This window comes from Pollachius pollachius (genome assembly GCF_949987615.1).
Source record: "Pollachius pollachius genome assembly, chromosome: 7".
Classification (NCBI taxonomy): domain Eukaryota; kingdom Metazoa; phylum Chordata; class Actinopteri; order Gadiformes; family Gadidae; genus Pollachius; species Pollachius pollachius.
The window spans coordinates 22,968,084-22,984,110 of NC_136940.1; the positions used below are offsets into that span (position 1 = coordinate 22,968,084).

At 44.9% G+C, this 16,027-nt stretch overlaps 1 protein-coding gene across 1 annotated transcript; it reads right to left on the bottom strand.

Annotated features, from left to right (window-relative positions):
• Positions 1–662: 662 nt before the first annotated feature.
• LOC307078314 (lymphocyte function-associated antigen 3-like) lies at positions 663–9,915 on the bottom strand (the record flags this gene model as incomplete). The annotated part of the gene is made up of 5 exons (XM_079740057.1): positions 9,821–9,915; positions 2,456–2,596; positions 2,241–2,369; positions 1,574–1,746; positions 663–857 (listed from the first exon to the last, which is right to left on the bottom strand). Exons 1-5 carry the CDS (start codon positions 9,900–9,902, stop codon positions 663–665), a joined length of 720 nt encoding a protein of 239 aa, XP_079596183.1. The 5' UTR covers positions 9,903–9,915.
• Between the last annotated feature and the right edge of the window lie 6,112 nt (positions 9,916–16,027).

Genomic DNA, 16,027 nt, shown 5'->3' on the forward strand with positions numbered 1-16,027 from the left:
TTTTCCAGATCCAGACCCCTGGAAGACAAAAACAATTATCATAAAACAATTGCATTTGGCGCAGACAATCAAGAGTTCAAACGAACGGGAGATACAAAATAACTCAAAGAACACGCTATGAATGCAATACGCACCTTTCATGAGCCTGTGAACGCCGATTATTGCAAATGGCGGCAACAATATCACCGCCAAGATCACGAGGAAAAAATCTATGGAGAGATCCGACAAAGAAAAACATAAATTGCATGCGAAGCACATTTCTAAAATGCTAAATGGTCTGCATTTATACAGCTCTGTTATAACCAGTGGCCACTCAAAGCGCTTGACAATACTGCCTCACATTCAACAATTCATGCACACTCACACAAACACACACACATTCACCCACCCACCCACACATTCACCCATCCATTCACACACACATTCACCAATTAATTCACACACCGACGGTGGAGTCGACCCCGCAGGGCGACAGCTAACTCGTCAGGAGCAGTCAGGGTGAGGCGTCTCGCTCAGGGACACCTCGACACTCAGCTAGGAGGAGCCGGGGATCAAACTAGCAACCTTCAGGTTACCAGCCAACCCGCTCTACCTCCTCAGCGACATGCCACCCCGAAAGTGCAGTGCAGGTTCTAAAGCTAAACAAGCTAAAACAGCAGCGCTCACATTAGGAGGAAGGTGTACATACAACCGTTCCACACCGTAGGAGGGCTGGGCGGGGCCGTGGTGCTGGTGGGCGGGGCCGTGGTGGTGGTGGGCGGGGCCGTGGTGGTGGTGGGCGGGGCCGTGGTGGCCGTGGCCTTGCTCACAGGGTTCCTCATGGTACAGAACAACTGGTCAGGGAGGCCGGTCAGTGGCTACAAGGAGAGCGGGGGGAAAAAGAAGAGTCACATTTGGAATGGAGCCCTACCCAAGAGGAAGGGTTGTGGCCAGGGAGCCATAGTTGGAACGGAGCCCAGCTGACTAGGGGTGGGACAAAATATTGATACAGCGATATATCGTCGCCCTTCTTCGTTCGATATGAGAATCGATACACTGGCGCCAAATATCTAATATTTTCCTACTTTTAATTCATTATATAATATATATATATATATATTTTGCACTTGTATGCTTCATTCCTTTAGAGTTTGACAAGAAATATTGCCCAAATATCGATGTTAAAATGTATAAAATAAGGCGCTTTAAACATATTTCCCTGCTCCTTCAGGTGGCGCTCTACACATGAATGAAGGAAACTCTTAACTTAAAAACTCAGTTTGGACCGTGAATAAAGACGGAAATCACCACTTTACCTTTTCACAGTCATTCTGTATTCATCGTTGGACATGCATCGTGATGCATCGTTATCGGATTGTCTTACAAAATATTGATTATCGCAGAATCGCTGTATCGTGGGCCAACTCTTCAGGAATACAGCATAAAATACAAAAAATAAATATATTTATTTAATATTATATCCATATTTGGCGCCAGTGTATCGATTCTCGTATCACAGGCAGAAGGGCGACGATTTATGGCCGTGACGATATTTAGTCCCAGCCCTAACGGTGATGCACCGACACCCGATTACCATGGTGACTTTGATGGTCTTGTTGGAGACCGAGAGGGGGCGAGCGTTGGGGTGGCTCCACTCGTAGCTGACAGGCTCTGATTGGCTGGTGTCGCCGGCGCAGGTGTAAAGACAGAACCTCTGTTCACCTTCGGACGAACAGTTCACCTTCACCGTGGGGACGGGCACGCGGTCTGTACACAGAGACACGTTCGCAGTTAGTCGTTAGTCACAGGGCGGCAGTCGATCAGGAGGTAGAGGCGGGTAGGCTGGTAAGCCCAGGTTTGCGAGTTGGATCCCCGGCTCCTCCTAGCTGAGTGTCGAGGTGTCCCTGAGCAAGGCGTCTCACCCTGACTGCTCCCGACCAGCTGGCTGTCGCCCTGAGGGGTCGACTCCACTGTCAGCTAGGAGGAGCTGGTAATTGAACTAGCATTCTTCCCTAAGATGGCAGTTAGGGTGAGATGCCTTGCTCAGGGACACCTTGACACTCAGCTAGGAGGAGCCAGGGATCGAACTAGCAACCTTCATTTGGGGAGCAGTCAGAGTGAGGTGCCTTGCTCAGGGACAACTTGACACTCAGCAAGTGTCAAGTAAACTAGCAACCTTCCGGTTACCAGCCAACCCGAAACTGCTAAATTGTACTATAGAAATAGTCATCCAATGCTATACGCGCCTGGCCCATACTTACGGATGACTTTGATAAAGAGCTTAGTGTCGCTGTCTTTGCCGTTGAGTGATACGGTGTATTCCCCACTCTCTGACTCAGTCACACCGATGAGGGTCAGATCTCCGTTGGTGTGGTTCAGAAATGTGCGACCTACAAAAATATAATTTATAATTAACGATTAACGACATGGGACATGTCTGTTACATCATATGGACCGGTAAGATCTCGCAACTTACCTTCAAAGTCACGGTAGGCTTTAGTATTCTGCTCGATCCACTTCACAGCATTGTCGTCACCGTGGTTCCACTCAACACTAGTGAGGTCATTGCCTCCATACCCGGTTCGAAGGGTCACATTGCTCCCAACTGCATGATATCCTAAAAAGAAGAAAAACAGCATGAGCAAAAAGTGTAGCAGCAGTATGCTAGTAATTGCCATGACCGACAAAGTCAAAGGGTTTTATTGTCATTTAAAAAGTGGGTCATACCCACAACTAAAATATTTTAAAAGGAGACATATAATACCACCAGGTGTCAGTGTGATTAGCCGCCATCATATTTGTGAAGTCAGAATTGGCAGATTTTCAGAATGTCTTGTAACGGCTAATCACACTCACACCTGGTGGTAAGATATCTCCTTTAAGCTGTATAGGGCAGAGTGGGGTAAAATGAGCCAACTTTTACTCATGTAGTCCTCTAGGCAAGGAAAATGAAGACAGATGTCAAATGAAAACATCTGCCTTTCTTCAGGATGTCCCCTGTTCATTAAGGCATCGTTTACACACGACGCATACGCTCCGCCGTAGCGTTTCCGTCTACACTGCCAAGACGCAAAACTCTGCTCAGATCATCACATACAGCGCCAGTACAGGGAAATAAACAAACATGTTGTATTATTTCCATGAGTCAGACCGTCAAGCTGCTCTGGCAGCTCTAATAAACTTACAGGAGTCTTTCCACGAAATGTACAGGATATGTAGTGTCGTGTTCTTGAAGAAAGTAGTTTAATCCGGGTCGCTTTTAACTCACTTTATTTGTTAAAGTATTTCGGTATGGTAACTATGAAGCAAAAGGAGGGAATTGTTAACACGCGTGGAGAAATACCGCAGAGCTATCTTACAGCCCCGGGGGGCTTTCCCCGGGGCTCTCAACGGGTCTGCCATATGTCTCTGACCTCATCTGACTCCCGCTCACCGTTTGTATCAAGTAGGCGTGGCCTATGTGAAATAGGCGTGGTCTATGTGACGTATTGGCTCCGGCTTCCTCACCAGTCTAAATGTGCTGATATATGTGGCTGGAGTTGTTATTGCAGATTATGTTGGTCCTGCTCCCCTTGTGGCTATGTATAGTAATTACAGCTTGTATGTTTGATCCTGCTTCCTTGTTGCTATGTGGGGGCAGCTTATGTGCTTAAAATACGTAACAACAGATAGTATTACTGAACAGAGAAGGATCTGTAATTCTGTTTTGGTTTTCACGGCGCAGATAAGCGAAGAAGGAAGATTCTACACATGCGCTCAGACATGGTTGTGTTGTGTGATGGTGTATCACAGCACCACCTAGCCGTCTGACATGCATACCCAATCGAAATCCACACACTTTTGCGTCACCGTATGCGTGCAGATTTCAACCCGAAAACGCTGGTCACACGGAATAAAAAGTGAAGACGCGACGCCACTTTTGCGTCTTCTGTTCAGACGTCATCATGTAAACGTAGCCTAAAATGAACTGAGAAAATACGACCTATTGTGACACAACTTAAAGGTAATTTGAGCCATCTGGGGGTCAATTATAGGTAATTATTATTTTAATGCAGTTACCTTCGCCAAATAGTATTTGCTTAAGCCTTAAGGTATCTTTAATATAAGTGTAACCGGCCTCATTCAAGCAGCCTCCATTATGTGACGACGGAGAAGTAGGACACAGGGTTGATCTCCACACGAGCACTTTTATTTTCTCAGTGACCCACCTGTGTCACACAGAAACAGTAGGGGGCGCAACCGCCGTCAGATTCACTTGTGGAAACCAATTATCAGGTTGACATCAGACCACCGGACGCATTTATAACATAAACGTTTACAAAATCTCAATAAAAAACACAGAAATAAAACATACAAAGAAACCTCTAATGGGAAATGTACATACAGTGACCCACCTGTGTCACACAGAAACAGTAGGGGGCGCAACCGCCGTCAGATTCACTTGTGGAAACCTGAACACAACGTGATCGGATGAGATGTGTCGTTCGTGAACGATTCGTTCAATATGAACGAATCTTTCTTATGACTCGGGAGTCATGAGTCATCTCAGTGAGTGATTCGTTCATTTTGATGCAGTACCTTACCTCGCCACATGGCAGGCAGCTGCATAAGCTCAGTCAGTAGGAGAGGAAGCAGAAATGATTTGTTCACGACTCACTCAGGTCCTCGTTCATTTGTCACGTGACAGCCATACGGATCGTTCATACGGATCGTTCATACGGTTCGTTCATACGGTTCGTTCATACGGTTCGTTCATACGGATCGTTCATACGGTTCGTTCATACGATTCGTTCATACGATTCGTTCATATGGATCGGTCTCTCGTTCATTTGTCACGTGACAGCTGTAGGCCAGCTACGAACAAGGAAATGAATGATATCTGATTTGTGACGTTCATTCATTTGTCACGTGAAACCCGACATACATTATTTATTCATGAAATCATAATTATTAGTGGTCTTCGGTTCTTGTAGATGTGTATAGTGTTATTGATTATATAATGTAAAGTGTGTTTGTAAATAAATACTTTCGAAAATTATATCAACGTGTTGATTTTGTGTTATACTCTACCATAGAATAATAAAATATCATAATACATTATTCATTCATGAAATCATAATTAATCAGTGGCCTTCAGTTCTTGTAATCTTTTTAATTTGAATTATATTATATATATAGTTAAACTTCTGAACTTTAATTGCTCATGTACTTCGTCTACAATGCGTTTTTGCTCATATTTTTCTTTACTTTCTGCACATCTGTGTTCTCTGACATGTCGGGAGAAAAAGTAAACATATTGTAATGACCTCGCTGACATAACGATGTCCAGTCATCGGTATTGGAACAAACTTTTTAATGGTACCAAACTAGGTCACTGAAACACGTAAACCACGGCGAAAATCCCACACGAAGCAAAAACCCGTACTCCCCAACCCGCCGCACGGTCAGCCGCACGTGCCAGGCCCCACCCTCCAGTTCTTCCAAGGCCCCTCCCCCAGCTGACCTAATGATTCGCCCCCACACTGATTGACAAGAACAACATTGCAATACAAGCGCATAGAACAACTTGCATAACGGACAACGAAATACAATGCAACACATAACACAAACTATTTAAATGTCCCAGGGTCGCTACAATATAATGAGAATTATTTTTTTTAAGTCTACCTGCGCTATACTAATAGAGCCGGGTCGATTGAAACACTTTTCAGTTAAACGTCTTTTTCATCTGTTGTATAGTCATATTATTATGGCATGAAACAAAAAACACATCTATTACAAAAACACTACCGCAGGAAGGATTTTACTTAGCGCTCTCGAAAACAGGTTTGGGGGATAACATTTGACCGGTGGGACGTAAATTTCCCGGGGTTGGTCAGTCTTGCGTGCTGAACGTAGTGACGACGTAAAAGCCATGCGTGGTTTTCGAGGAAAACTGTGTTTCAATCGTCCCGTGTTTCAAATAATCGACCCGGCTCTCCCCTACCCTGCTCTGCTGCTGCGGTGACAGACACAACCATTTAGGATCGGATGAGGAAAGGAGGTGAAAAAGCACGACAAATCCTCCATAAATGTTAACTTCAGAGCCTCTGATAAAGTGCAGCTCACACAGACCAGGTTTGCATCTCGGTTTAAAGACCACTGTCACACACTGTCAGCGTTCACACTTTAACAGCGCAAGACGGGATTCACTTGGTTACAGTCACGGCATATGCCGGTATCGCTGTTCGCACGGCATCGGCCAGGCAAAATCTGATTTACGTCGCGAGTTGACGTTATTATTTATATATTTCTTTTCCACTGCCTGAGCTAATTGATGTTTGGCATGAAAGGGTGTGAAAAGTGTCAATTGTTTGACTCTCATGAGACAGCTTTTCACCTCGTCACAATTTAATGTTGCACAGACTGGGCTACTAGGAGTAATGAGATCCTGTCCCACAAATTGAGTGCTCCCGTCATCCAAGGCTCCAAGCGGGGGCAGTGACCCATCCCTCACTCATCCCCATACATTTACATTAGGTGTCAGGTTTAATCAGAACACAAACAACAGAGGTCTGAGCAGGTCAGGAAAATGAGTGGCAGGAAAAGAAGTGACATTTGGAACCACTTTGGTGAAATTTCAGCCACCAAAGCCAAGTGAAATATTTGCAAAAGACTTTTATCAGTGCAAGGAGGAAGCACTTCGAATTTGAGAAGGCACCTGAAAGCAGCACATCCAACTGTGCAGTTAGCACAAGTGAGGGTAGAGAGTGACGATGGAGCCACTGCAGCAGCTTCAAATATCTCCACCAGCAGCACTTCATCTGGACCTCCAATCGCTGCTGCTGCAACACTGGCTACAGCTTCTGCAACATCCAGTACACCAGCAGCACCCACCACCACCACCACCACCACCCAAGCAGCAGTTAGGCCACGGAGGCCTCAACAAACACTGATGGGCACTTATTTAACAAGGCCAATGGATCCGCTCAGGCAGACCAAACTGGATGAAGCACTGATAAAAATGATAGCTTGTGACTATCAACCATTCTCCATCGTTGAGGACAAAGGCTTCAAAGATTTTTCAAAGACCCTGGACCCTTCATACACTCTGCCTAGCAGGAAAACACTGTCTCAAGCTCTACTGCCTAAGATGTATGGAAAACTAAGAGCTGAGTTATTTGAAAAAATCAAGAGTGCTCCTGCTGTATGTCTCACAACAGACTGCTGGACATCTGTGACGACCACAAGTTACATGTCTGTGACCTGCCACTATATTCAGGATTTTGCTATGACCTCCCATCTCCTGGACTGTTTTGCCTTGACAGACAGACACACTTCAGCTCACCTGGCAAGTGAGCTGAAGAGAGTTTCAACCGAATGGGGTGTCATAGACAAAGTTGTAGCTTGTGTCACAGACAATGCCAGCAACATTGTGGCAGCCCTGAGAGATCACCTGCACTGGGACCACATACCATGCTTTGCACATGTGTTGAACCTCATTCTTAGAGCTGCACTTAGGGAGGTTCAGGGCACAATTCAAAGAATAAAAGCTGTGGTTGAATACTTCCACAGAAGCACAGTTGCTTCAGACAAGCTGAAGGCCACACAGCAACAGATGGGCCAGGAGCAACTGCGTTTGAAGCAGGATGTAGCTACAAGGTGGAATTCAACATTCTACATGCTGCAAAGGTTCATTGAAGTGAAAGATCCAGTCATCTCCACCCTGGCACTTATCAATGCACCGCTATCCACACTGTCCACAGAGGAATGGGGAATTGCCCGTGAAACAGTGGGCATTATCAAGCCTTTTGAGGAGGTTACCATTGAAGTGAGCGCTAAGAGTATGTAGATAAAGTGATTAATGTTTATATTAAATTAAAATCACTTTTATTGGATGAATCAGTGTACACATAAATGAATTTGACTCCTATCTAACTTTGCTCTCAATGTACATGCACATAATAAGCACAAACTTCATATGTTAAACAAAAATTATAGTTAGTGATAGATTTTTAACTGCATCCTTACTGTTAACAAAGAAGCATGACATTGACTTTGTAATAGTACACTGTTATAACTGCTTTTAAGAACAACATTTGAATAATTCAACTCTGTCTGTAGGTTTGTGACTGCCTCCAAAGTGATCCTGATGGCAAGGGGTCTTCAGAGGATTGTTGCCCGCCATCAAAGGAATCCATCCATCCATGAACCAGTTCAAAAACTGGTGGACTGTCTGATGGCAGAGATGCAGAAGAGGTTCAGCAAGGTGGAGCAAATTGAGAAGCTTGCTGATGCTACTTGTTTGGACCCAAGGTTCAAAAAGCAAGCCTTTGTGAACGACAAGGCAGCAGATGATGCTGTAAAGAGGATTACAGCTACTGCAGCACACCATCACCCTGGTCACAGTGAGGAGGAGGAGGAGGAGGGTCAAGATCCTGCTGCGGCTGCCAGCGCAGGGGCCATGTTTTGGGAAGACTTCGATGAGAGGGTAGCAAACACAAGCGCTTCCACTTCATCCAATTCTGCCACATCAAGCATCTCAACTGCTGCCATGATGGAGATACGGGCCTACCTTGCAGAGCCACTCCTACCCCGCACATCAGACCCTCTGGCATGGTGGAGGATGTGCTCTCCAGTATTTAAAAGTCTGTGTGAAGTGATGAAGACAAGACTGTGCATTGTGGCCACATCTGTGCCCTCTGAGAGAATTTTCTCAAAGACTGGGCAGATCATCACTGACAGACGGAACAGGCTCAGCCCCTCCAAGGTCTGCGAGCTTGTGTTTCTCAATGCCAACTTGCCTTAGAGCAGGCCTTAAACTGGTTTGAATTGCTTGTGACATTGTGTGTATTCAGCAGCTCAGCTGAAGCAAACCATGTTGCCTTCAGTGTTAAGCGTTAAGAACCGCAGCCTTTTTTACAACGCCCACAAGGGGGCTACATCGCCACCCGCTGTAAAAATGAACGAAATGAACGAAATGACTCAAAAAAAGATTCGTTCAATTTACTGACCGAGAGTTAAAGATCCGATTCAGTAAAAAGAGTCGAACTTCCCAACACTGATGAGATATATCAACGGGCATCCCACACATCAGCCGACACTACCCCCCACCCTCGCAATGTACATTGTCATCCATCGTATAAAACACATTTCAATGACAGTATGGCGGCAATATATACAATTAAACAGAATAATATCAACATATGACACAGGAGCCACGAGGAGCGCGACTCACCAATTATCCGGTTGACATCAGACAACCGGACGTTGCGTCAACTGGCGTTACAGACACAGCGCGAACTTCCAAGACTTTTCAAAATAAAAACACAAACACCACAACGGGTAATACAGTAAAACTAAATCAATAAATGAATTGGGGCGGAATCTATAACACAACATACAACACTTGTTACATAAGGTAACTATAATATTGTAACGTTCACCTCACGTGGTGCAGCGTCGAATAAACAGTCGATGTCCGGCTTGCAATCCTGCTCTTTATTTAGTAAATCCAAGTTTTATCTCTGATCACTGTTGGCCGTGACCACTCGTACGTTAAGCCGTAACAGTTCTCACTACAACAATCCGCCGCTTTCGGACCCTCCCTCACGTTGTCCCCCCCCCCCCCCCCCCCTTGAGAATAATATACTTGAGAACCAAGTATATTATTCAGAACCGTGTAACACACGCACACTTTCCCGTTGTTTTTCCTCTATCTCACTCGTCCCAATGAAGGATTAAAGCCTTTACAAGGCAGACGCAGGCAGTTTGCTCCCAGTAAAGGCTCATCCCATCTCAAAATATGAGCGTCATTAGCGAGATCGAATTATTATTAATATTGCAATAAAATATAACTCACCCTCCGGCTGCACCAGTTTTCCCAAGACCCAGTGGAGCGGCAGTAGAAATATGAACAAGATCAGATCCCTAGGCGAAACCATGGCTATAAAAGTGATAAATAAATGGAAAAAATGCTAGTTCATTCGGGTTTAACTGTTTTCGTTGGAGGACTACCTACTCTGTGTAGTTCAGTCGACGTGAATGAACATGTCGCGACATTTGAGTGACAACTGAACTCTGTCGTCATAAGGGGCGTTGTCCCTCCTCTCCAACAAGACAATGTCGAGGAAGCGTCATTTTCCTCATGTCGGTGAATATCGTCATAGCACAAAGCGTCCAGTTAGACCGTGAAACTCTCCAGCCAGTTTTCACATGGAACTGGGGCAGGTGGGGGTAGACCAAACGGCCATTCTCGTCGCCAATATTATGTTGGTAAAAGAAACAGAGACTTATGGAAAACCTCAACTCTGTGCGTACCACTCTCTATGACAACTCATGCACACACGCACACAACCAACAGCTGCCACGACAACGAACAGCGCTGTCCTTAACTTCATAATCAAAGTCCCCTAACTGATTCGTCTTGTTCATTCTCAGACTCGACTCCTCCCAGACCTTTGCCTCGAGGCTTGTGTAGAACCTCGGCTCCTCCCCCCAGCGATTGGCACATAACTTACTAAAAGAAGACACTACCCAGTTCCAAGATCACTTTAATGGCTATTGAATTAATCACACTCATTCTCAGTCATCATGCAGTTTTATTATTACAATTATTAGTAGGCTGCTGTAGTTGATAAGACATTCTATTTTGCCCGGGATGACTTAAAATCTTTGTCAAATGATTTATTTTCTATCATGAGCTCGGGAGATATTTATGAACGGCACCCTCACACGTATCACTGAAATGACTTTAATTCTCAAATGTTTTGATGTTGTACGAAGCAAACATCACATCATCAAAGGGAACTCTTTCTTTCATCATAATTTAATTCACCACTAGGTGTCACTAGCGTACTCATTTGAAGCTTCGAGGTCGAACCACTTTGGTGGTTCATCTGGCTGTGAGCATGGACATATTATAGAATGGACACCGGATTCCCAAATGGCGCAAGACCATGAAAACAATACAGTGCAATGTTATTGCTTAAGTAACAGATTCCATCCAACTATTTACAAAAAATGCTATCAATAATTTATATACAAATAAATGGTTACATATCGATCAGAAACGAGGTTGGAGTAGCCTACACCAACATTGTTTACTGTCATACATAGCTAAACAAGCAAATGAAAAATGTAATACTAACACAACTGAAATGTTTATCAGGCTATTAACAATATTATAAAAATGATACCGTAATGCACCCGTTTTTTGTCTTTGGATCTTTTGAATAAATGGATCAATAAATGGTGAATCGCAATGATCGCAAGCAGAGGAACGTGAGAGTCATTGAGCAGCAGCTGAACCAGTCTACAAATCCCATTATCACTAAAACACTTTTAGTGATAAAAAGTCACCACAGTGCCTAAAAACCATCAACGTCATTCATGTTAAGTAAAAGGAAAAACCTCGGACACGAGAAGTTAACGGAGCCGTGCACTAGGCCCTCTCGAATGCAGGGCCGAAACAACATTTGTTTCACTACGACTCCTTTCAGCTGCCCAACCCTCCTTCTCCAGCAAAAAATAACATAAAACGGCTAATAAAACGTTTGAGGTGGCGTTTTGAAAAGAGAAAACTTACATATTTTTAGTACATGGCATAAAGATAATTATGAGCCTTTGATTGATATCCAGTCATTTTTTGCGGAGACATATTCCTATTCCCCACTTGTATTAGAGTGAACGGAGATATTTACTTCTGGGCCCCTTGAATCGAGGGACCCGTCCACAGCCCGCTTTAACAGCTGCAATACCGGGCTTGGCCGCTGAGCACTGGTGGATTGCGGAAGTATGCACTGTTCCTGGGGGCTGTGTTCGAAATCGTTCCCTATTCACTCACTCACTATTCCCTATATAGTGTTCATGATATAGTGCACTATATAGGGAACGAACAAACGAGAATTCAGACACTACGCTAAACATTTCTAAACGTCATTTGCGTCAGTAAATGTGCCGGGTATTTGTGAGACACAGACAGATGCGCCCACATCATGTAAACAAACAGGTGCCGTGTTCCAACATCCATGCTATCCGTACTTACTAGCCTTAGTTTGAGTACGTAGGGCGTTCCAATTCAGATCGGGCAAAAATAAGTGTACTGAAAGGACCCGGATGGTGTACTCAAAACGGTCAAATCGCGAAGTGTGGATCAATGTACACTTTTCGTACTCAACGGCAGCCATCTTAGCTACGTAGCGGAACAGGGCGGAGCCAGGCCTGCCAAAGTCAGCCCATTTTCCAAATAGCCTGCATTAATAGTCATTTTGTAGTTTTTATAGCTTTTTATAGCTGCTAGGCGTAAAGAGTTCACCGTTCAAAGCGGGATGTTTATTGCGGGGGCGGAGCCGCGGCGACAGTCGTGATCGTCATTTCCGGTTAGTGCCCCACGGAGTATTCGATTTGGAACAACACTGACATCTGAAAATTAGCGCACTTAGTGAGCACGGATAGTGTACTACGTTTAAGTGTACTCATGAAAGTATGGATATTGGAACACGGCACGGGCACTCACGAGGAAAGCTGGAGGTTGTATTGATGTTGAATGTTACATTTCCTTGATGAATTTTTTTTTATTAATTTAGAATGTTTAATTTTCTATGTTGAATCCAAAATAAAATGTTGACATTTCTAAACGAAAGCCGGAGACTCCATCATTAAATGTATTAGTTTTCGCGGTTATTCAGCTTTTTCTTCGGAAAAACACGACCGCATTGCATTGTGGTATACAGAAGTAACATGTAGGGAACATCGTATGTACACTCAAATTTTGGGTATTTTAAGTGCACTATATAGTGCATGAAATTAACCACTGAGAATTCGAACACCACTATGTTGTGTATTTTGGGCTCACTATGATTCCGTAGTTACGAAGCACCGGGGTATTCTGGGTAATATTCTGGCGGGAAGTCCCTCTCGGTTGTTACCACTGTTCACGTGCCGTGGTGGCTTAATAAACAGTTAACGCAACGTCGTTGTCCGTGTTTATGTGAAGAAGTAAGGATATAACAAAACTGGCGACGAGGACGTCTGAACCGGCGCCTGTTGTCTACTAGAAGTGGAGTTTTCTGAGTTTTCTGTTTCCCGCTGATTCGCATGACTGCCGACTTCAGCGTGCGGGGTGTGCTCCGGACAAGTCAGCTGGAGGGAAGAACGGACAATCGGTGACATTGTGAGTTTTATTTGAGGGGGAAGCAGCACTTATAGCAAGGGGCTTAAAATGGCTGCAATTATTGGCTCAATCGGCACCTTTGATGAGAGCATTGAGCAATGGAGCTCATATACAGAGCGTTTTGGCTACTTTGCCGTGGCTAATTGAATAACATGAGAAACTGGTGCCCACTTTTTTGAGTATAATGGGACCAAAAACGTTTAACCTGCTGCGATTTGCTACAACCAGTAAAGCCAGGCAGTAAAACAGACGAGGAAATAGTGGATATACTGACAAACCACCTTTCACCCAAACCCCTGGTAATTGCAGAAAGATTCAGATTTCACAAACGTGGCCAGGAAGAGGGTGAGTCTGTCACTATGTTTATGGCAGCCCTACGCAAGTTGGCTGAACACTGTGAGTTTGGGGATGTGTTAAATTACACACTAAGGGACAGGCTGGTATGTGGACTGAGAAATGAAGCAGCACAGAAGAGATTGCTCACAGAAAGAACATTGACGCTGGAAAAAGCCATAAATGTTAGTGTGACAATGGAAATGGCATCAAAGGAAGCCCAACAACTAAATGCTACAGGAAGAGTACACCAACTCGTCAGTGATAAAACATACGTACAAGGGCCATGTTTTCGCTGTGGTAAATCTGGACACCTTTCAGCGACATGCTGGGCTAAAGAGTTGGACTGTCATAAATGTGGAAAAAAGGGCCACGTAGAACGGGCATGCAGAAGTAATACAAGCACAGGCACAAGCTCAAAGATAGAACAAAAGAGACAATGTCAAATACAAACAGAAAAGACATGTGCGCACAGTCCAGCATAAAAATGAGTGGAGTGATTCCTCTTCAGAAGAAGTAAATACTGTGCGGATAATGAGTGTGGATAGGAGCTCAGATGGCTACTGGGCTGAGCCACAGTTGGAAGGGCACTCAGCAAAAATGCAGATAGACACGGGTTCTAAAGCATCATTACTGTCGCACAAACTGTACAAGAAATACATGTGGCACCTTCCACTGCGGCCATCAGACACTGTGTTTAAAGCATATACCGGACACCTGACAGATGTGACTGTAATCCACAATGGACAAAAAAAAAAGCTCCCAGTCTATGTGACCAAGGGGAATCATCCTGCTATAATGGGACGTGCGTGGCTACGTGAAATTCGTCTTGACTGGCAGGTGTTAAGGAAGCTGTCACACAGTCTCACTCCCCTACAGGAGATACTGGAGAAAAACGCAGAGGTTTTCCGTGACGAATTAGGCAGCATGAAGGATATAACTGTGAAGTTACATGTCAAAGCTGATTCCAAGCCTGTGTTCATGAAAGCTAGACCAGTGCCATATGCAATCCGAACCAAGGTGGAAGCGTACCTGGATGCCCTAGTCAAGAATGGCGTTTTGGAGCCTGTGACGATCAGTGAATGGGCCACGCCCATCGTTCCGGTACCAAAAAAAGACGGGGGAATTCGGACCTGTGGAGACTTTAAAGTAACGCTTAATCCTGTGTTACTAGCAGAACAATATCCCCTTCCCCTAATTGATGACTTGTTTTCTGGGCTTAGTGGGGGTAAAAAATTCAGCAAGATAGATCTCAATCATGCTTACCTACAAATGCATGTGGATGAACAGTCACGTGAAATGTTGACCATCAACACACATAAGGGACTTTTAAGATACTGCAGACTGCCTTTTGGCATCACCTCAGCCCCAGCACTCTTTCAACGGGCGATGGATCAGATCCTCAGTGGATTACCAGGGGTACAGTGCTACCTCGACGATATCTTGTGCACCGGAACTAGTGATGATGAACATCTGCGCAACTTGGACGCTACCCTCCAAAGACTGAAGGACTACGGCTTGAGAGTTCGTTAGGAGAAATGTGACTTCTTCCGACCATCAGTGGAATATCTGGGGCATGTAATTAATGCAGATGGGCTACACACTGCACCATCCAAGGTAGCAGCAGTCGTGGATGCACCTCCGCCCCAGAACGTCAGCCAGCTACGATCCTTCTTAGGACTGTTGAACTACTATGGGCGCTTCATCCCCAATTTATCTTCACTGCTACGACCGCTGCACGAACTGCTACGCCAAGATAAAAATTGGAAGTGGACGGCTGGCTGTCAGGAGGCTTTTGAAAAGGCTAAAATGGTGCTGACGTCGTCCGAGGTCCTGACTCACTTTAACCCATCACTTCAGCTTCAGCTCGCCTGTGATGCCTCCCCATACGGAGTAGGGGCTGTCCTTTCTCATGTTTTACCAAGTGGTGAGGAAAAGCCAATTGCTTTTGCATCAAGGACATTAAACAAGGCAGAGTCTAATTATGCTCAGCTATGCTCAGCTATGCTCAGTCTAATTAGAACGGGAGGCACTGAGCATTGTGTTCGGAGTTCGGAAGTTTCATCAATACCTATATGGGAGACGGTTTACACTCCTAACTGACCACAGACCCCTCACAACCTTGGTCCACACACAGGTATACCATCGCTCGCCGCTTCCCAACTGCAGCGGTGGGCTTTGTTGTTGTCAGCACATACATATGACATCAAATATCGGAAGGCAGACTCCCACTGCAATGCGGATGGTTTATCTAGGCTGCCACTGCCTGTCACGAAGCCGGAGTCTAACACAGTGGACATATTCTACTTTAGGGAGGTAGAAAAAGCACCTGTTTCAGCTGTACAGGTTAAGAAGGAGACACGAAATGACCCGGAGTTGTCTGCTGTGATGGACATCATTGTCAAGGGTCGTCTTGCTGGTGATGACGTAAACTTGAAACCTTTCCTCGGAAGGAGGTTGGAGCTGTCTGTCCAGTCTGGGTGTTTGATGTGGGGGAGGAGGGTCGTCATTCCCTTGTCACTTCGCACAAAAGTGCTGCAACAGCTACATTCGGGACACAGT